The sequence below is a fragment of the Chiloscyllium plagiosum genome, unplaced genomic scaffold, assembly GCF_037043375.1.
Source record: "Chiloscyllium plagiosum isolate Xiang-an unplaced genomic scaffold, Cpla_swu_hap1 HiC_scaffold_2, whole genome shotgun sequence".
Lineage (NCBI taxonomy): Eukaryota > Metazoa > Chordata > Chondrichthyes > Orectolobiformes > Hemiscylliidae > Chiloscyllium > Chiloscyllium plagiosum.
In genome coordinates this window covers 100,463,791-100,486,204 of record NW_028270140.1, presented here as the reverse complement: position 1 = coordinate 100,486,204, position 22,414 = coordinate 100,463,791, and the positions used below count along the sequence as shown (strand labels likewise).

The window sequence follows — 22,414 nt, the reverse complement described above, 5'->3', positions numbered from 1 at the left end:
TTACCTTGTTTAGGCAGTGGGTATGAAATATTAAAATAGTCTTCATAAAAGTCCAGGAGTCTGACTGCTGCATCAAGTGCAAATGAAGTCTGATTGATCTTGTCTGGGACGGAATACACAGAAATCTATCAGAGAGATAAATACCAACTTAGTGTTTCCTAACATGTGTCTGGAAATTAGAGTCTGCATCAATTTGTAAGGTATAACCAATAATTTGTGTCGATATTGTACTTAAAACATTGTTTAATAAAAAGTACTTTTGCAAATGGAGAGGAATTCAAATCACTGTCATTGATTTCAGTAAAACAGAGAAGTAGTCAAAATATTCTTTCACAGTTCATCAGTGAAAAAGATCATAACTAGGTGGAGGAGTTGTCAATTCAACCCCCCCAAGACTGCTCCGTCATTTTAATACAACCCTGGCTGATCTCATCTTGGCCTCAACTCCACTTTCCTGCCCACTCTCCATAATCCTTCACTCCATTACTAATTAAAACTCAGTCTATCTCCTCCTTTAACTTATTCAATGTCCTGGCATGCACTGCACTCTGAAGTAGTGACTTCTAGTGATTCACAACTCTTTAAGAAAAATAATTTCTCCTCGTCTCTGTTTTCAATCTGCTATTCCATGATCTCTCATTTTAGATTGCCCCATGAGCAAACATCTCAGTAACTACTTTGTCACTCTCCTTTTGCATTTTCTATGCCTCAATTAGATCTCCTCTCATTCTTCTAAACTCCAGAAAATAATCAGCTTAAACAGCTCAATCTCTCTTCATAAGATTCAATCCAGCAAACCTTCTCTGAACTGCCTCCAATAGAGCTTCATTCTTCAGTAAGGAGATGAAAATTATATACAGTACTCCAGGTACAATCTCACCAACAATTGTACAGTTGCACCAACAATTCCCTACTTTCATACTCTATTCCAAATTCCCTTCTATAATTATCAAGCAATAAGTTTATAGTGCTTTGATCTAAGTATAAAAGAACTGAATGTCAGTAAAGAGCTTCAAGGCTTATGGCACTTGAACAATATAGTCCAATAACCAAACAGAAGCACAAATTAAAATAAGATAATCAGTCAAGCAAACTCTTTTGTAAGTTGGAAAGGCTATGGGAAAGACCAAAAAAAACAAATGATGTTCTATCTGGGTAGAATTAAAAAACAAACTGACAAATTCAACAGGTCCCATCTGAATCACTGCATCCAGTTTCAGAGTAACATTTAACATTCCCAATTTTTCATGCTAGTATGGATATTTCATATTCCAAGCCGGATAAGGATGCATGTAATACACACAGACAAACTGACTCCAAAACAAACATTAATATGCTGGCAATTTTTTTTTATAGAAGTGTTTTACACAAAAAAGGTATCAACCCTGAAGTAGAAGAGAAATAAAGAAAATAATATGGAAATTTTAAAACATCTGAACTGGACTTGGAATGTGAATTTCTAATTGATTTGAAACATATTTCTATGATGTTAATGAACGAATGCAATAACAATATATATATGCAGCCTGGTTAGCTCATAAACCATGACGGGTGGCACGGTGGCACAGTGGTTAGCACTGCTGCCTCACAAAGCCAGAGACCCGGGTTCAATTCCCGCCTCAGGCGACTGACTGTGTGGAGTTTGCACATTCTTCCCGTGTCTGTGTGGGTTTTCTCCGGGTGCTCCGGTTTCCTCCCACAGTCCAAAAATGTGCAGGTTAGGTGGATTGGCCAGGCTAAATTGCCCGTAGTGTTAGGCGAAGGGGTAAATGTAGGGGAATGGGTCTGGGTGGGTTGCACTTCGGAAGATCGGTGTGGACTTGTTGGGCCGAAGGGCTTGTTTCCACACAGTAAGGAATCTAATCTAATTTCAAGGCAGCAGATATAATTACTGCTTTGATAATGTTTATCAAAGCAACTAAAGATAGAGCAAATGTCAAATTTGTTCACAGGTACAGCATATGTCATATGATTCAAACAAATACAAGACATAATTACTTAAGATTATTGTACTACTTTAAAGTAGACAATGCTAACTTACCTTAACTCCATGCTTGGTTTCCTTACTGACCCATTTAAAGTCTGCCACGATAAAAGCCACAAGGTATGTGCTCATTTTAACAGTCACATCAAACTGATCTTCAATGAGTCCGTTGGCTAGTTTAACAGAATTTATCTAAAAAAAACATTAATTGCCCTTAGCAATACTGATTGACAAAGAAAATAATCAATTGACATCCCTTGCTTCCCATAATTTTCTGTCTACATTTTTATTCTCAGATTGGCAGATAGATCTTAAGATTCTAAGATTAGTTTTGGCAGAAGATTGATGTGAATAGTGCAGTTTCTATATTCATCATCAGTGATCTTGGAATGATCTCAATTCTCTCCATTCCAAATTATTGCTTTTCACTTCTCTCTTCAATCCTCCCCCTTTCCTTATTGTCCCAAATCTTACTTTTTCACATTCATGATCTTCACCTTCCCCTCATTCCAGCACCTAATAACTATTTCAACATCACATTCCTCATCCATTTAATTAATTTGTTGCTTTTTGATAACATCGATTACTAATTAATCCTGTTACATTACACAATACCATCTAGTACAGATGCTCTCTGATCTATTCCAGAACTTGCTGGTCTAAGAAACTATCTCAAAAGCATTCTGCAAACTCCTCAATGAGACTACTGTTACCAATCTGATTTTTGCAGTTTATGTAGATCTAAAGCACCAGTTATTAATGCTTTGTCTTTATGACAAACACTTGATATATCTTGTTTACTTCTTTATTCATTGTGGTCACCATTTGGGGACCTGTATATTAGTCCCACTAGTGACTTCCTTCCAAACTGTTCCTCATTTCCACCTAAAGTGATTCTACATCCTGATCTCCAGATCAAAGGTCACCTCTAGATATCGCACCAGTACAACCTTCAATGAGGAGTATTGCCCTTCCACCTATACCTTGCTTCGTATTGTTCTTAAACATCAATACCCCTCAATATTCAGAACCCGATCCTGGTCTTCCTATGGTAACATCTCCACAATGATGTTCAGGTCAAATTTTTTTATTTCCAGTTACAGTAATCAAGCCCTATTCAGACAAAAGATCTCTGGTGACTGATAGACAACTTCTCAGATCAAGAAGTTACCTGTTTAACTAGGCTCTTTTAACTTGCTTCAAATCTTTTAGGTCTAGGGCAGAATCTCACTCTTACTTTAAACTTGAGAAAGAATCACCAGTTGAATTTGCACCTTGAACCAAAAACGTGATATATTCTCTCAGCCTGTCTCACATAGCTGAAGTCTCCCTAACATTGGCTGTGCACCCTTACAGGTAGCCTGTAACTCCATAGTTGCCTTGGAATCAGTGTGGTATTCATTATTCCCTCTGAAGTATTTAGCCCACAAATACCCTAATATTGTGTTCAGATGTAGAAATGTATGAAAATTATTAGGTGATATATGTCAACCATTTGGAGTTCATGTAATGATGATCTTTTCAATGAATGCGTACTACAAAATGAATTATTACATTATTGGTTTCAATAACAGATTGTGCAGGGTACTTCTGGACTGCTGCTTCTTTCCTGAACTTGTGCCTATCCAGTTCCTGTTTGACCAAGGCTAAGACACAGCATCTGTGATTTAGGTATTACAATGGTCCAATACAAACTAGATGTTTCACGGCCCTTTCTCCTGCAATTATTTAGGACACTTGCAAAACACTATTACTCCTGACAGTGCAGTTTTTTCTGTCACTGCTAGGCTGCAAGACTGGTGACAAGAAACAGTACAATTCTTGAATGGATCTCTTGGGTTCTCACTATGACTGAGATAATTTCTTCATGTGGGGAACTCTCACAACTTGTGTTTGTAATGGATTCTGGTAGTTCCTCTCCAATAATAATGCACTTCCTTCTACTGATTCGCAACATGTCTGATTTCTCCTTTGCTGTCATATGCTAAACTTTTGATGACTCCTTCAGTTATTTCACATGTAAAAATGCTTAATTAATAATTCCTCTCAGTGATTTGTGCAAATTTAAGTGGATTAGTCTTTAAAAGAATCATGTTCTAATACATTTATAACCGGAACGTATTGGTGTCAATATGGAAGCTTAATTATACATACAATGGGCATGTTGGACACAGCAATGTGTCTGGACTCTCTTTGTATTTTGATTGAAAAATTGGCTTTGAAAGCAGGTTCGTCAAAGCATGGAAATGCCATGCGGGCTGCAGTGGGCTCAAACTGGGTGGATGCCAACACACTATAAATAGAAATACAGAAAAACAGTTAACCTTAATAGGAAATGTTTGCATAATAAAGATAAAATTGTGCACAGCTTGCTCAAAACAGATTGAAATTCTTGAAGCATGAAAATGAATAAGCCTCAGTATCTGTGATACTGTGTGCTGTATCACAGAACAGTGATAAGAACATGATCAGATAACTATCAACAATCAATTTTATATTTTAGCATGAGTGAGGAAATTAAAGTTGGCAAAGTTAGCAATAAATATTTAACAAATTTAGGTAGTATTCTTTTAACATCCATTTTGAAAAAGGTATTAAACAATTTACAATGCACTACTTAAAACCTGTTAAAACTGCATGTGATATAGCCTTTGAATGTCAAACTGTGTTCCACCAAGATTGCTCACAGCTTGATGAAATAAATATTATTGAACTCAGTCCTTGTGGGTGAAGATCTTCAAACTGCCTTCAAGCAAATATTGGTTTTGAATTTAAAAGTAGAGTTAGACTTCCAAATGATCAAAACTGAGTATAATTGATAATTTAAAAATCTACTAGCTAGATTGATGAGGAGTGCAGGAATTAGTAAAGAAATAAGCCACATCATTCCGATTGCGTTGTCCTTGCTGGGGAATGGAGTGCAGAGTTTAAAAGACAGGAGATTGACACCAAATTAAAATGTTCAGTGAGCTAGTGCAGGCACAGTTGGCCAGACAGTTTCACTCTGCACTGTTAAGTGGCATGGTGATTTGATTCCAGCCTCGGGAGTGAAGTCTATGTGGACTTTGCCCACTCTCCCCATAACTGCGTGGGTTCCATCAGGTACTCTGGTTTCCTCCCACAGTCTAAAGAACTGTAGTTTAGGTGGATTGGCCATGGGAAATGCAGCATTAGGGTGGTGGTGGTGGTTGGGGTGGGGTGGGGGAGGGGGAGGTGGGTCTGAGTGAAATGCTTTGCAGAGGGTTGGTGTGGACTCGATAGACTGATGGCATGCTTCCATGCTGTATAGGTTGTATGGTTCTATGTAACAATTCTCCGATTCAGATAGGCTATGTTACAGAATTCAAACCTTGAAATGATAACGGTCAGAGAGTCATAGAGATGCACGGAAACAGACCCTTCAGTCCGATTCATTCACGCCGACCAGATATCCCAACTTATTCCAGTCCCATTTGCCAGCACTTAGCCTATATCCCTCCAAACCCTTCCTAGTCACATACCCATCCAGATGCCTTTTAAATGTTGCAACTGTACTAGCCTTCATCACTTCCTCTGGCAGCTCATTCCATATACGAAATATGCATGAAATAGTTGCCCCATAGGTCTCTTTTATATCTTTCCCCTCTCACCTAAACCTATGCCCTCTAGTTCTGGACTCTCCCCACCCCAGGGAAAAGACTTTGTCTATTTATCCTATCCATGCACCTTACGATTTTACAAACTTCTCTGAGGTCACCCCTCAGCCTCCGCCGCTCCAGGGAAAATAGCCCTAGCCTATTCAACTTCTCCCTATAGCTCAAATTCTCCAACCCTGGCAACATCCTTGTAAATCTTTTCTGAACCCTTTCAAGTTTCACAATATCCTTCTGAGAGGCAGGAGACCAGAAATGCACGCAATATTCCAACAGTGGCCTAACCAATGTCCTGTACATCCACAAGATGACCTTCCAATTCGTATACGCAATACTCTGACCAATAAAGGAAAGCATCCCTAATCAGTCCTTGTCTTTCCAAATACATGTAAATCCTGACCCTCAGGATTCCCTCCAACAACCTGCCCACCACCAACGTCAGGCTCACCAGTCTACAGATCCCTGACTTGTCCTTACTACCCTTCTTAAACAGAGGCACCACGTTAGCCAACCTCACTTGTGACTATTCATGAGACAAATATCTCAGCAAGAGGCCTTCCAAAGAGTTCTAGGGTATACCTGATCAGATCCTGGTGATTTATCCACTTTTATGCATTTCAAGACATCCAGCACATTCTCCTCTGTAATATGGACATATTTCAAGGTGTCGCCACCTATTTCCCTACACTCTGTATCTTCCACGTCCTTCTCCACAGTAAACACTGATGCAAATTACTCATTTCATATCTCCCCCATCTCCTGTAGTTCCATACAAAGGCCACCTTGCTAATCTTTGAGGGGCCCTATTCTCTCCCTAGTTACCCTTTTGACCTTAATGTATTTGTAAAAACACTTTGATTTCTCCTTAACCCTATTTCTCATCTCCCCTTGTTGCCCTCCTGATTTCCCTCGTAAGTATACTCCTACTGCCTTTATACTCTTTTAAGGATTCACTCGATCAATCCTGTCTATACCTGACATATTCTTCCTTCTTTTTCTTAACCAAACCCTCAAATTCTTTAGTCATCGAGCATTTCCTACTCCTACCAGCCTTTCCTTTCAGGTAAAAACAATGACTGCAGATGCTGGAAACCAGATTCTGGATTAGTGGTGCTGGAAAAGCACAGCAGTTCAAGCAGCATCCGAGGAACAGGAAAATCGACGTTTCAGGCAAAAGCCCTTCATCAGGAATACAGGCAGAGTGCCTGCAGGGTGGAAAGATAAATGAGAGGAGGTTGGGGGTGGGGAGAAAGTTTTCCTCTGGGTGCTTTGGTTTCGTCCCACAGTCCAAAGATGTGCAGGTTAAGTGAATTGGCCATGCTAAATTGCCTATAGTGCTCAGGAATGTGTAGGTTAGGTGCATTAGACACAATTAAGGGTAGGGTCTGGATAGGTTACTCTTTGAAAAGTCGGTGTGGACTTGTTGGGCCATAGGGCCTGTTTCCACACTGTTGGAATTTTAAAAAAATTCTTCTAAAATAGTTGGAATGGGCAAGCGCTCTCAGCAGCAGAAACCCGTGAGAAGAATAAGGACAGACAAAGTTATCATCAATATTGTCTGAAATTTTCCAAGTCCATTGAGACTTGAGGCAGAGGAGAGAGGGTGTCAAAAATCAAAACAAATGGGCAGAGCCAGAAATCTGATCTCTTCACATTGAGAAACTGAGTAGTTTGGCACCCAGTGAGATTTGGCAATTTCTCAGTAGAAGAAACCAAGCATGCATTCATCAAAGACATGGCTGCACTCAAGGCCTGAGTGGACTCCTTCATCCTCTGCACTTGTTCACGTAAGACCTCGAAACTCCACCAGATGCTCCCAACTAACTCTGTAGCCAGAGCATTTGTCATGTTGCCACTAACTCCAGAAGCTCTGTCATCAGCCTAAACTTATCATGAAGGGCTTTTGTTCGAAACATCAATTTTCCTGCTCCTCGGATGCTGCCTGACCTGCTGTGCTTTTCCAGCACCACTCCAATCTAAACTTATCATCAGCCTGGCATCCCACAGACCTCTGAACATCAGTATCCTTGGTGTCTCAGGCTCTGTTAGCTCCTCAGGTGCTGTTCCATCTGGGTTGTGAACCTAAATCAAGGCCTTCACCTTATGGGGTTCTCTCATCCTCGCATATGGTCAGCAGTAGAAAGTGGAAATAGGTTAACACTGTCAGAGTGAATGAAGCTGAAGATTGGAAACTGTCTGATCAGAAGTTGAGACAGGAGGGTCTCAAAGGATAAAGTTTCAGACTTCAAAAATTAGATTGTCATTGATATTGAAAGTGAAAAGGGAAAGAAACTAGAGAGGGTGGAATTGGACCAAAAAGAGATTCAAATGAAATCGACAGACCAATACCAATAATGGCAATCTTGACACCAATGGAATTTCAGAGCTAGAATACTCTCCAATGCAACTGCATTTTCAATTCCCTTCCCTCTTAGGTACTTAGGGTAGTTTTCTTTAGCTGTAACTAGTACCCAGACTGGATGCTGTAAATTGAAGTTTACATCTCACATAGACAGCGTGCTTAAAAAGGCTTTTAGCATGCTTGCCTTCATTTCTCAGTCGTTTCAGTATATGAGTTCGGAAGTCATGTTGAGGTTGTACAGACATTGATGAGGCCTCTCCTGGAATACCGCATCCAGTTCTGGTCACCCAGTTATTGAAATAATATTATCAAGCTGGAGAGGGTTCAGAAGACAGTTACCAGGATGTTGTCAGGTATGTAAGGTTTGGGTTATAAAGAAAGGCTGGATAAGCCTATTTCCATTTCTAATGCTGACCATATGTGAGGATGAGAGAACACCATAAGGTGAAGGCCTAGATTTAGGTTCACAACCCAGATGGAACAGCACCTAGGGAGCTAACATAGTCAAGGATACTGATGTTCAGAAGTCTGTGGGATGCCAGGCTGATGATAAGCTTAAGCTAATGACAGGGCTTCTGGACTTAGTGGCAACATGACAAATGCTGTTGCTATGGAGTTAGTTGGGAGCATCTGATGGAGTTTTGAGATCTTACGTGAACAAGTGCAAAGGATGAAGGAGTCTAGTCACTGAAATGTAAGAAGTTGAGATAGAAGTTTACAAAAGATGAGAGGTATAGATAGAGCTAATGGCAGTTATCTTTTCCCCGAGGTGGGGAATTTCAAGACTGAGGGCACATTTTTAAAGTGAGAGAAGAAAGATTTAAAAGAAAACACAGGAGGCAAATTTTTTACACAGAGGATGGTTCGCATGTGGACTGAACTTCCTGAGCAAGCGGTGGATATGGGTACAATCATAACATTTAAAAGACATTTGGATAGATACATGAATTGGGAAAGGTTTGGAGGGATATGGACCAGGAGCAGGCAGGTGAGAAGAGTTTAGTATGGGATCATGTTCGGCATGGATTGGTTGGCCCAAAAGGTCTGTTTCCGCGTTGTATGACTCAATGACACACATGGAAGAAAGAATTATTTAGCAGTGGATGACATAAGGAGTAAATTCCCATAATGGCTCTTGTGACACTACAAAAATATCAGGAATGCTGTAAAAGATCAGTGAAAAGATCCACTAAACATTGGATCCACTTTCAGTAAATGTTGTGTTTAAAGTGTTTAGTGCATCTTTTACTGAAATTGATCAGATGAATCCCATGGAAATTTATCCTCAAAATCTGAAACCTTTAGGTCTGAAGAATAGCATTTACAAAGTTTACTGGTAAAGATTTTTGCTCCAAAGACTAAAAGGTAAATTGTTAAGGCATTATTCAAATAACATAGTTCTGCAGCACTTAGTTTGAAACCATAATTTTCTTTGCTAATATAATTTGTCTGCAAAGTTCAGTGCATTGTTTGCAAGAATAGTCTTGGACTGTTTGGACAACTGCACATTAGGAGGTTAAACACCAACAAAGACTGGTGGTCAGATGGTTTCCATACTTTAATTTCTCTGCAATTATGTAAAACAACCTAAAACTTATTAAATTAGTATTCGTATGATCAAATCAACATCATGAATAAAGCTACTTGAGACAAAATAAAAATAGAGATTACCAGGAATACAAAGTAATTCTGATAGCCACTGAAACACAAGGAAATTTGGCTTCTAAGCTTGAGTTCATTTGGTAGACTGGTTATTAAATGTCTCATTCTGAAATGTTAACCACCTAATTATTTTTCAGTTGTTAAATTTTCTTTATGTGTTTTCAACATTTTCTACATTATTTCTAAATTCCAAAGCATTTTTCTTTTATTGCATTGGAAAATTCTGTATTTTACCTTATTTCACCATCTTGTTTTTTAAAAGTGCTCTTGTAAAAGCCATGGAAGCTTTCTGACAGATTGGCAATGTAGTCAATATTAATCAAGTACATGTTTCCAGAGGACAAGGGTACATCCGCCTGAAGTGCAAGCTGCTCAAATCGTGGGTATTCCAAAATTTCCAAGTCACTTTCCAAACCAGTTGTTCCATTATTTTTCACTGGTATGACTGTTGCCTTGATGATTTCCAGGTTTTTGCTGTGTAAAATTATAGAGTTGGTATCTGATTCAATGAAAACTTCAATTCTCACAGATGCAGAAAAATTCAATGTGGTCAAGTTTGGTTGGATAACCAGGTCATATTGCACTGGGACAACGGTTTTAGGCAATCTCATCTTGTTCCAGGGATATATCCGACCATCTGATGTGAATGGGAAATCTGATGCTTCCTTACTGTTCTGGTCACTTTGTAAGGCATCCGTTATTGAAAGGGTGATGATAGCTGTAAGAAATCCTATCAATTTTAAATATCCAGTAGTTGCCATCTGTGGTGCTGTTGCTTTGAGGTGTATAAAATAATTGCAATTTTTCTGTGTCATTCAGAATAGTTTCAGTTCTAAATCAAATTGTTCCTCCTTTAATATTTTTTCAGTTGTAAATTAAACATCGAGCATACTCAAAACAGCGACAACCTACATGAAGAAAAATAACCATCAGTACATTAATTTGCAATTAACTGTACGTCACACCTTTGTACTGACAATATGCAAATAAGAACATAGGACCTGAAGTAGGTCATTCGGACCCTTAAACTGATTCATCCTTTCAAGTAAATCCCAATTCCATTTAATTAGAATGATCGAGTTTGAAGAATGAATCTGATCTGAAACTTCTCAGTGACTGCAATATTAACAAGCAATACCTTGAACGAATTAGAAAATGCTGGAGAAGTTCAGGAGACCGAGCAGCTGCTATGGAGACACAGAGTTAGCATTTTGAGTCTAACATGATACTTCTTCAGATTTCAGAAGAAAAATCATACTGGACTCAAAATGTTAACTCATTTTCTCTCTCCACATCTATTGCCAGATCTGCTGAGTTTCTTCTGCCTTTTCTATGTTTGTTTCAGATTTTCATCATCGACAGTATTTGGATTTTAAGGCAAATAATAATTGTTTACAGACTTCATATCTTAATTCAAAGTTGACAGTGCTCAAAGATTCAAATTGTTCAATTTATTCAATAATGTCATTTTGATAAGACAGACCAGTGATAAAAATAGCTAACTTCCAAAAATGGGTGTAAGGATCACAATGCATGAATAATCTACATCTATTGTTTCCAATGTGGGCAGCATAAAAATTTATGGTAAAGACTTACTTATTACCTAAAGAGATTAGAGAAACTAACAAGTTCATGTTAACCTAGGTCAATTAAAGTCAGTATGCACTGTGGCTGATACAGATGCTGGAACTCATTAAAAGTAGTTTTCACCTGGAAAAGAGTGTCACACATGGCAAAGCATGAACTCCAAGATTATATGACATTGCACTGTGGGCATGGGTCCAAGAGGTGCAGTGGGGAACTTAAACGATCCATCCATAGTGGAGCAGAAGGGACTTCTATAAACTTTGCAAAGGCACTCACTCATACAATCAGCCAACAATTCAGATGCTGACCATGCACAGAAAGATTACTGTAGAGGCAAGATCTGCAGTGTGACACTAAGCATAGGACAAGAATAACACAGATGCCGAATTGGCAGAGAAAGGGCATACATAAACTCTGCTGATTGAGGCTCAGATGAGCATTTTGATAGGCTACAGCAGAATACGGATAGGTATGCACAATGAAAGGTACTGTGAATTGGTTTGTGCAGAATCCTTGAAACCAGTACAAGGTCTGACAATATTTGCCCCAACATTCCCATTAGAATTCAGTAACTTTAAACAACTCTGAAAAACACCAAAAACTTCAATCAGCAACTAATCAGAAAAGCTGATGGCTTTATTGGTTCTCCTGGTATCCATCTTTAAGAGAAAGTGAGGGCTGCAGATGCTGAAGATCAGAGCTGAAAATGTGTTGCTGGAAAAGCGCAGCAGGTCAGGCAGCATCCAAGGAACAGGAGAATCGACATTTCGGGCATAAGCCTTCCTGAAGAAGGGCTTATGCCCGAAACGTCGATTCTCCTGTTCCTTGGATGCTGCCTGACCTGCTGCGCTTTTCCAGCAACACATTTTCAGTCTCCTGGTATCCATCCTGCTAGTGTAAGCATGTTCAGCTGCACAGGTTTAAGACTCCTTCAGTTGGACCTCTGAATTCCAAAATGATAGAACTGGTATCAAATCGGTGTTGTATGTGGCTGTCATGGTTCAACAGCTGGCAGTACGTGCAATTTTAGAGACAAAACAGCACCATACTGCAGAAAAAAAACCTACAGGATTGCATTTCACAGCCCACACATTTGTTAATACTCACTCAATTTATTATTTCAATGTAAATTGAGATATAATTTAAAATAAATTAATACAGTGGATTGTACTATACAATATTGTGAAATATTGGTTTTGAATATGAATCTCAGTTTCATCCTAAATTTGTTGAAGATATATGTCACATTGTACAACTCTGAATTATACCAACCAATACAATTCAAGGTTTTAACCTTTCGATTAAACGTTCAATTAAATAATGTCAGTCAGGTTAACAGTGGAGGCATGATCACTAAGTACAGTGTATCCACCAAGTCAGCAACGAAAGTGATCAAGCTTGCTATTCCTAATCATCAAAACCCAGTGAAAATGTGGAAATGAATGGAAATCAGCTTAGCAAAGTCAAGCGTTCCCACCCCTCCTGAAAGTCACCTAATAAAGCCTGTCAGGTTTCCAGCAGGGCAGGGTACCTTGTTGTCAGGTACTCTGTCAAAGTTCTGAAAGTTCTGAATCAGGAAGGGAGAGGGCCAATAAAAGCCACTGCCCTCATCTCTCCACAATCCCTTCTTCATGACCTCTAGCCTGCTCTCGATCACATGTGTTCAGTGCGCAAGCAACAGTCCAAAAATGTGCAGGTTAGATGAATTGGCTGTAGTGTTAGGTGCAGGGGTAAATGTAGGGGAATGGGTCTGGGTGGGCGCGCTTCGGCAGGTTGGTGTGAACTTGTTGGGCTGAAGGGCCTGTTTCCACACTGTAAGTAATCTAATCTAATCTATTCCCAGAGACATCCTCAGAGGTTGACAAGCAACTGTTACTGCTCTTTATGGTATTGATGGTATTAGAGAGCTGGAGGCCTCTGATTGACTAGTAGCTCTCAGAAAGTGGGATTTCCACTTCTGTGGGGTCCAATATTCAGGGAAAGTCCAGCATTTGCCTTTTAAGTGTCTGAAAGGTAGTTAACCTGGTTGGGCCTCTCCTGTGGAAGTGATACAGGATTCTCATCAATTCTCTAACTGATGGTTGAGACCCCTTTGCCATATTAGGTTAATGTAGATGATATGGTGGAATGGGTAGTTGTAATTTCAGAGATTAATGCAACATACCAATGGCGATACTAAAGAGTACAGAGTTCATTAATTGAAAACAAGGAGAAAAAAAATAAAGAAACAGTAGGGGAAATAAACATTTTTCACGGAACTTGGAGGCAAGATGGGAATAGAACTGGTAAATCTTCTCTTTCTCCATTTCAAAAGTTTAAAATTCAGTAGCCTAGTAAAAAGGTTAATAAGGTAGCTGACTAATAAGGTAAGGTGTTAATAAGGTAAAGTGACTGAGAGACAGTTATCAGTTATCAATTACCCAAAGACTGAATATGTGTTAACTTCTGTTGAAGCTTAACAGGGTGAAACATTTCAACTCAGCTTAGCTCATTTTAAAAGGGCCTGTTGAAAGTACACAGTGAGCTTCACGTGGTCAGGAAGGAGGGATCACATCTGGAGTGAGACACATCCCGATTGAGTATATAGTTTGGGAATCTGGAGGCAATGTGGGAATTCAGTGTAGATGGGAAACACGGTGCTTTTTGCTTGCATTTTTTGGCTAATTGTTTGCAAGGTGTTTTTTAAACAGGATAAATTGCAGCCCAGCACAAAACAGTGACAGCACTGGTAAACCACAAGTTTATTGGTTGGTGATATTAATTTGACCATCCATTATAGGTTACTTCCAGATTGAAGGCAAACATGGGAAATATTTTACAGGCTACAAATTGGAAGACCAGTACAAACATTTTAAAAACATATTAAAAACTAAGTAATTAAACAGAGATGCCAAGCTAGAAAATGTGTTTGTTGTATCTGCATGACATGGAGCTGGTGGACTCCATTGTGGCTCATAGAGTCATACAGCATGAAAAGTAGTCCACTGGTCCAACTAGTCCACATCAATTACATTCCCAAACTAAACTAATCCCACGTGCCCACGTTTGGCCCATATCCCTTCAAACCATTCCTATTCATGTATTTATCCAAAAGTCTTTTAAACATTGTAACTGTACCTAAAACCACCACTTCCTCTGGCAGTTCATTCCACTCACTAACAACTCTCTGAATAAAAAGGTTGACCCTCACATCTTTTTAAAATCTTTCTCCTGTCATCTTAAAAAATATGCCCACTAGTTTTGAACTCCTTATCTTCGGGAAAAGACCTTTGTTATCAACATTACATTACATTACAGTGTGGAAACAGGCCCTTCGGCCCAACAAGTCCACACCGACCCGCCGAAGCGCAACCCACCCATACCCCTACATTTACCACTTTACCTAACACTACGGGCAATTTAGCATGGCCAATTCACCTGACCTGCACATCTTTGGATTGTGGGCGGAAACCGGAGCACCCGGAGGAAACCCACGCAGACACGGGAAGAACGTGCAAACTCCACACAGTCAGTCGCCTGAGGCGGGAATTGAACCTTATCTCTGCTCCTCATGATTTTATAAACCTCTATAAAAGGTCACCTCTCAACCTCCTACACTCCAATGAAAGAAATCCTGGCCTACTTTTATAACTCAAACCCTCCATTTCTCCCAACATCCTGGTAAATATTTTCTGAACCCTCTCCAGTTTATTAACATCCTTCCTATCATAGGGTGATCAATACTGATCACAGTCATCCAGAAGAGGCCTCACTGACATTATGTACAACCTCAATATGAAGTCCCAACTCCCATACTTAAAAGGTCTGAGCAATGAAGGCTAGTGTGCTAAATGTCTTTTTAGCCACCAAAATGTAATGCAAATTTCAAAGCATTATGTACTTATGTCCCTAAGTTCCTCCATTCTGTAACACTACCCAGGGTCCTACCATTAACTATATAAGTGCTTTCCTTGATTGTTTTACCAAAATGCAATCCCTCACATTTATCCAAATTAAACTCCATCTGCCACTCCTCAGGCCATTGACCAAGATCACTTTGTAATCTGAGATAACCTTCTTCACTGTCCACTGTACCATCAATTTTGGTGTCATCCACAAACTTACTAACCACATCTGCAGCAAGTGTTGGTTCATTGAGGAACTTTGACTCAGAGCTGATAAGCTGTGTCTGGGCTTTGAACACTGCCACACATTAGGGAGGGGGAGAGCTACCTAGACATTGTTTCAGGAGGCAGTCATACCCCTGAGATCAACTATCTTGAATTCTGCCAGGGGCAGAAGGATGTGACTCAGGGCGAGGCAGGTCGAGAGCTCCAGAAGGTAGATCCTCAGCCCTTGAACTTGTCTAACCAGTTTGAGTTTCTTGCTCCGTGTGTAGATGAGAGTGGGTAGTAAAGAGAATTGCACCTTGGTACAGTGAGTTATTCAAAAGGGGGCAGTAAAGACAAATGCAGTTGTAATCATGATTGTATAATCAGGGAGATGGGCACTGTTCTCTCTGGCCAGGATCAAGAGTCCAAAGTCTGTATTGCCTGCCTAGTGCTCCGGTTCATGATCTATCATCTGAAGAACTTGGAGTGGGAAGAGAAAGATCCAGTGTCGTAGTCCACATAGATATCAATGATATGGACAGAAAGGGGTAAGAGGGAGTATGAGCAGCTAGGGACTAAATTAAAAAGCAGAACCAAAAATATTATAATTTCCAGATTACTACCCGACACGTGAGCAAATTGGCACAGGGACAACAAGATTAGAAGGAGGGAGTGGTTCCAATGGGACAGACTCCATCTGAATTATGCTGGGACCAGAGTCCTGGTGAACCTCATAACTCAGGCTGTGGATAGAGTTTAAATTAAATAGTGGAGGAGTAAGTTCAGTTGCATGGAAACTTTTGGACAAAGTTAAGATGTATTAGATGATTGGTTTTGGAGGGCTCAGCAGAAGTTAAAGTTTCCAGAACAATTAATATGACAGAGAGTATGCAAAGAGTCAGGAATCTAACTTGAAGCAGAGCAGGTAAAGGGGTCAGTCAACACAGGACTGATGTTGTTAAATGCATGCAGTATATGAAACAAGGTAAGTGAGCTTGTAGCACAGATTGAAATTGGCAGATACGATGTTGCATGTATCATACAGAAGTGGCAAGGGGATCAAGGTAAACTAAATATCTAAGGTTGCACATCCTATCAAAAGGATACAGAGGGGGTAGGATTGTCTTGTGAGTAAGAAATGAAATCAAATCGACAGCAAGAAGTGATAATAGTGTCAGAACGCACAGATCTGTGTGGGAAAAGTTGAGGAACTGTTGAGGAAAAAAAGCCCTGATGGGAGTTGTGTACAGGCCTTCTAGCAGTAGTCAGGATGTGGAGAAGAAACTAAATTGGGAAAGAGAAAATGCACATCAGAAAGACAATATTACAATATACAAGTGGACTGGGAAACATCAGCTGGTAGCAGATCTCAAAAGGAATACCTAGTATGGTGATGCAATGTCTGAAAACAAATCTTCCAGCTCAGCGAGCAAACTTATATCCAGAATTTGTGAAGTGACTACAAAATGTTTGTTTTTGGAACAGCTTGTTGTTGAGTCAACTAGGCAACAGGCAATTCTGGATTTACTTATATACATGTGGGTGGCACAGTGGCTCAATGGTTCGCACTGCAGCCTCACAGAGCCAAGGATCCAGGTTTGATTCCTGCCTCGGGTGACTGTGTGGAGTTTGCACATTGTCCCCGTATCTGCCTGGGTGGCCGCCGGTTTCCTCAATCCAAAGATCTGCAGGTCAGGTGATTTGGCCATGCTAAATTGCCCATAGTCAGAGGGAGATGGGTCTGGGTGGGATGCTCTTTGAAGGGTCAGTGTGGACTTGTTGGGTCAATTGGCCTGTTTCCACACTGTAGAGATTCTGATCTGATCTAATCTAATGAGGCAGATTTGATTAGAGAGCATAAAGTGATGGATGGTCTTGGAGGCAGTGACCATAACATGATAGAATTCACCTTTCAGTCTGAGAGGGCGAAGTTCGAATCAAATGTAACAGTATTACATCTGAGTAAAGGTCACTACAAAGACATGAGGGAGGAGCAGGCCAGAGTTGATTGGAAGGGTAGATTAGCAGGGAAGACTGTGGAACAGCAATGACAGAGGTTTCTGGGGTTAATTCAGGAGGCACAGCAGATATTCATCTCGAGAAAGATGAAACATACTCAGGGGTCAAGTCAACCATGGCTGACAAGGGAAGTCAGAAACAGTAAAAAGCAAAACAAGAAGCATACAGTGTGGTGAAGGTTAGTAGGTAGCCACAGGGATCAGGAAGCCTTTAAAAACCAACAGAGGTTAACGAAACATAAAAGGGGAGAAGTTGAAATATGAGAGTAAGCTAGTTGGTAATATAAAAACATAAGGATTGCGAGAGGTTTTTTTGAAAAATGTTGAGAGGCAAGAGTGGACATTGGACCATTAGAAAATGAGGCTGGAGAAGTAGTAATGGGAAAAGGGGGATGGATAGGATAAATAGACAAAGTCTTTTCCCTGGGATTGGGGAGACCAGAAATGGAGGGCATAGGTTTAGGGTGAGAGGGGAAAGATATAAAAGAGACCTAAGTGGTAACGTTTTCACACAGAGGGTGGTATGTGTATGGAATGAGCTGCCAGAGGAAATGGTGGAGGAGGCTGGTACAATTGCAACATTTAAAAGGCATTTGGATGGGTATATGAATAGGAAGGGTTTGGAGGGATATGGGCCGGGTGCTGGCAGGTGGTACTAGATTGGGTTTGGATAACTGGTCGGCATGGATGGGTTGGACCGAAGGGTCTGTTTCCGCGCTGTACATCTCTATGACTCTATGACAGGGAATTGAATACAGGTAGTTCTGGGATAATGTGCGTTTTGGCAGCGCAATTTGGCAGAAGAATTAGGGAATGGTATTTTGGAGAACGTTTACTTCCACTGGCAAAAGCGTGATTCCAGTGAGGATCGGTTCGTGTGTTTCGTTCTGTGCATGTGCCAATGTGCACACCAAAACTGCCGTGCCATTCTGCGCATGTGTCGCTGCCTGGTCTTCATGCTGTTCTGCTCATGCGCGGATGTTAACTGCCGATAGAGCAGCTTTCTGTGAGAGAGATTTCTTACATTTTTTAAATGTATTATGTTAAATATATTTTTGTTTTGTTAATAAATAGGATTGCAACCTTCATTCAAACTGTGCTATACTTTGTACAGTATTAGACTTTTGGATGATTTTTGAGCAATTGTGAATGATTTATTTTGCTGGTCTGCCCCTAACCCCACTTTTCCTCTTGGCCCCATTATTTCTATTAAGCGATTTTCTATTAAGCATGTTTCATTGGAACGCAACTATGGTATTATAGGAGAACTACTTCCAGGTAATTTGCATCGTTTTCACAGTGGAGGATACCAATACCATACCAGAACTTCAAGAGATTCAGGGGACAGAGATGAGTGGAGTGGCCATCATGAAAGGAGAAGGTACAGGGGAAGCTGAAAGGTCTGAAGGTGGATAAATCTTCTGGACCAACTGGACTATGCCTCAGAGTTCTGAAGGAAGTAGCTGAGGGGATTGTGGAGGCATTGGTGTTGATCTTTCAGGAATCACTGGAATCAGGGAGGCTCCCAGAGGACTGGAAAATGGCTAACGTGAAACTCCTGTTTAAGAAGAGATAGAGGCAGAAGACAGGGAACTATCAGCCAGTTAGCCTAACCTTGGTCATAGGTAAAATTTCAGTAAGCATTATTAACGATGAGATTGCAGACTACTTGGAAGGCATGGTAAAAAAAAATGGATTAGTCAGTGGAAGGTCATGCCCACCCTTTGAGGAAATAAAGAGCAAGATAGACAAAGGAGAGTCAGTGGACATGATCTATTTGGCCCTTGACAAGGTGCCACACAGGAAGCTGATAAATAAGGTAAGACCCCATATATTCGGTGCAAGCTACTGGCAATGATTAGAGGATTGGCTGACTGGCAGAACGCAGCGAGTAGGGATAAAAGGGTCTTTTTGCAGGATAGAGACTAGTGGAATCCCGCAGGGGTCAATGTCGGGACATTTTAAAAGATGGTTGACTTGACTGACATGCATAAGATTCTGAACAGTTTTGACAAGATGGACATCAAAAGAATGTTTCCTCTTGAGGATCAATTCAAAACTTGGATACAATGTTTAAAAATAAGGGATGACTTTTTTTTAGAACAGATGAAGAGATTTGTTTCCCTCAGAGGGATTGTGGCTATGGAACTCTGCCTCAGAAGGCAGTAGAAGCAGGGTCATTAAATCTTTTTAAGGCAGAGGTCGGTATATTCTGTTAGGAAAGGGAATCAAAGGTCATGAGGAGTGAATGGGAATGTGGAGTTTGAACATAAACTGATCAGCCATGTGCAACAGGCTCAGGGAGCAAAAGGTCTAGTTCTGTTCCAACTTCATATCTTCATGTATAGAGGCCCTGAAGTGGAGGATGAAAACACAACAGAGTTGCTATCACCAACTGAATAAAGCACACACACATCTTTAAAACAAACCATAAGACAACACAGTTTCATGAACTAAGAACATGTATCAGGAATATCAAGAAATGAATGATTTAAAGCCAAGAAAGTCAATAATGGATCTCATAGCACACAAATTCCACAATGCCCCGTGCACCAAGATTTGTTCAGGATCTGATAAAGATAAAATATTACCTCGAAACAAGTTGCATTTATCGAGCTTTAACACAGAAAAGCATCCCAAAGTATTTCACAGAAGATGAAGCAGACCAAAAATTAGCTTCAAAGAAAAAATATTAGGACACTATATTAAGCGAATAGTTGAACAGTATTGAGATCGAGAGGTTGAGAGAAGGAATTCCAGAATTTAGCTTGAGACAGGTTGAAGCACAACTGCTGCTGGTGAGTTGGCAGCAGTCAGGAAAAAGCGGGAATTGGAGGAAGGCAGAGATCTTTGGATGGGGGGTATGGAGAAGATGTGTCGAGGATGAAGTTAAAGATAGTAAGGAATCTGAACACACAGAGACAAGGACTTAAACTGTAAATTCAAAGTGTCGGTGGATCCAAAACTAAAGGGGCAGCATGGTGGTGCAGTAGTTAACACTGCTGCCTCACAGCACCAAGGTCCCAGGTTTGATTCCAGCCTCGGGTGTCTGTCTGTGTGGAGGTTATACATTCTCCCCATGTCTGTGTGGGTGTGCTCTGATTTCCTCCCACAGGCCAGGTGAATTGGCCATGCTAAATTGCCTATAGTGTTCGGTGCATTAGTCACAGGGAAGACGGGTCTGCGTGAGGGTTTGGAGGGTTGGTTGGGCCAAAGGGCCTGTTTCCACACTGTAGGTAATCTAATAACACAGGTGATTTTTTAAATGATACATCCCTTGACTTTTGAACAGAAACTTCAAACACAATGATAGTTCTATTAAAAAAAACAATATGGAGTTTCTTATTCAATTCTTCTTCCACAGTAGCTGTAGACACGAAAATGAGTTAATTCTGCCTGTGTCTGAGGGAGAAGCAGCCACATGTCGACCGTGTTTTAGGATTTTATTTAAAATTATCCAGCGACAGAAATTGATTGAGTGAGGGAAATTCCATTCGACTACGCGGGCTACTCCGAGGTCACCCACACAGGGTCAACAGCGGTCTCCTGAGCGGGATAGCTTGCCCTGGTGCCTGGAATGGTTGCCAAGGGTGTGGAGTAGCTGCAGCCCTGAGTGGAAAAGGCAGTGCGATAGGGCCGCACCGCTTTCCCCCAGCCCAGCCCAGCCCCGCCGGCCGCGGTCACACAGCCAACTGCAGATTCACTTTGAACGTGCTGCCCTCCACACAATTGTACAACTTTTAACTTTACCTTTAGCAACAAAGCGGCATCCTCGGGCGGATGGACGGAAGACCTTATATTTGTGCAGTGCCTCCGATCCTGTTGATTCTCGGCCTCATCAGAAGTGAAAGTGAAAATGCAAGACTCGCGAATACTCCTTTGGACTGTGGGAGATAACATTGTTCGATTGAACGTTACTGTACAGCGTGTTGTAATATACATTATTCATTTTTAAAAAGTGTCACTAAAATGAACCATGTTGAAATCAGGCTGTACTAGATTTGTCCGTCATTGTAAAGGTCGCCCACACCTTTTAGAGTTCATCATCGGGACCTCGATCTTGCAAGGACAAAACACAAAACTGATCTGAAAATGTTACCCTAATTTTACTAAAGTAAAGTTACAGCCAAGTTCCAGATCTCATTAAAACGGGTGTAGATCAAGAAAGTAATGTATTAGCATTTTTTAAAAATTTGTTCATGGGATTTGGACATCATTGGCCAGCCAACATTTATTGCCCATCTCTAATCGCCCTGGATAGGAAGGTGGTGAGCTGCCTTGAACTGCTGGGTACATGTGGTATAGGAACAAGAACAGGATTTGCATTCTTTGACAGTGAAGGAACAGACAGGATGGTGAGTGGCTTGGAAGGGCACTTGCAGGTGGTGGCATTACCATGTATCTACTGCCTTTGTAGGTGATAGCAGTTACGGGTCTGGAAGGTGCTGTCCAAGATGAGTTGTTGTGGTGTATCTTGCGGGAAGTATGCACTGCAGCCACTGTGAGCGTTCAGGTTGGGGCACCAAACAAGTGGGATATTGTGCATTGGTTGGTTATAGGCTTCTTGAGTATTGGAGTTGCACTCATCCAGGCAAGTGGGGAGTATTCCATTGCATTCCTGTCTTCTGTCTGTACAGGGTGGAAAGGCTTTGGTGAATTGCTCACCACAAATTCTCAGCCTCTGATTTGCTCTCATAGCCACAGTACTTATATGACTAGTCCAGTTCAGTTTCTAGTCAATGGTAACCTCATTGATTTAGCTGTGGTAATTCTGAGAGGAGACCTGACTATGAAGGCTATGGACAGGGTGTTTAGAAAGCATCTATTCCCCTTACATGGAGCATAATTTTTAATGTGAAAGATAATTATGTTAGAGGGCATTTAAGGTTTTTCTCCTCCCACACAGAGTATAGTGGGCATTTAGAATAGTGTCTGGGAGCGTGACTGAGGCAGGAATAGTATTTGAATGAGCACTTAAAATGTCATACTATTCAAAGCTGTGGGCCAAGTATTGGAAAGATGGACTAGTATAGATTGAATAGTTTTCTGTTGGTGGAAACTTGATGAGCCTCTTCTGT

The 22,414-nt window shown here is 40.7% G+C and overlaps 1 protein-coding gene across 4 annotated transcripts in view; it reads right to left on the bottom strand.

Moving 5' to 3' along the window:
- LOC122559763 (endoplasmic reticulum aminopeptidase 1) overlaps positions 1 to 21,424 on the bottom strand; it is an 80,108-nt gene extending 58,684 nt beyond the window's left edge. For 2 of the 4 annotated variants that reach the window (XM_087999024.1, XM_087999038.1), the window contains exons 1-5: positions 21,087 to 21,423; positions 9,875 to 10,548; positions 4,139 to 4,277; positions 2,042 to 2,176; positions 5 to 125 (exon numbers count right to left, since the gene is read on the bottom strand). In XM_087999024.1, the coding sequence (XP_087855150.1) occupies positions 5 to 125; positions 2,042 to 2,176; positions 4,139 to 4,277; positions 9,875 to 10,455 (976 nt within the window). In that variant the 5' untranslated portion in view covers positions 10,456 to 10,548; positions 21,087 to 21,423. Of the gene's footprint in view, positions 1 to 4; positions 126 to 2,041; positions 2,177 to 4,138; positions 4,278 to 9,874; positions 10,549 to 21,086 lie in introns of all 4 variants that reach the window. The other 2 variants (XM_087999032.1, XM_087999035.1) reach the window with 2 other exon arrangements.
- Positions 21,425 to 22,414: the final 990 nt, after the last annotated feature.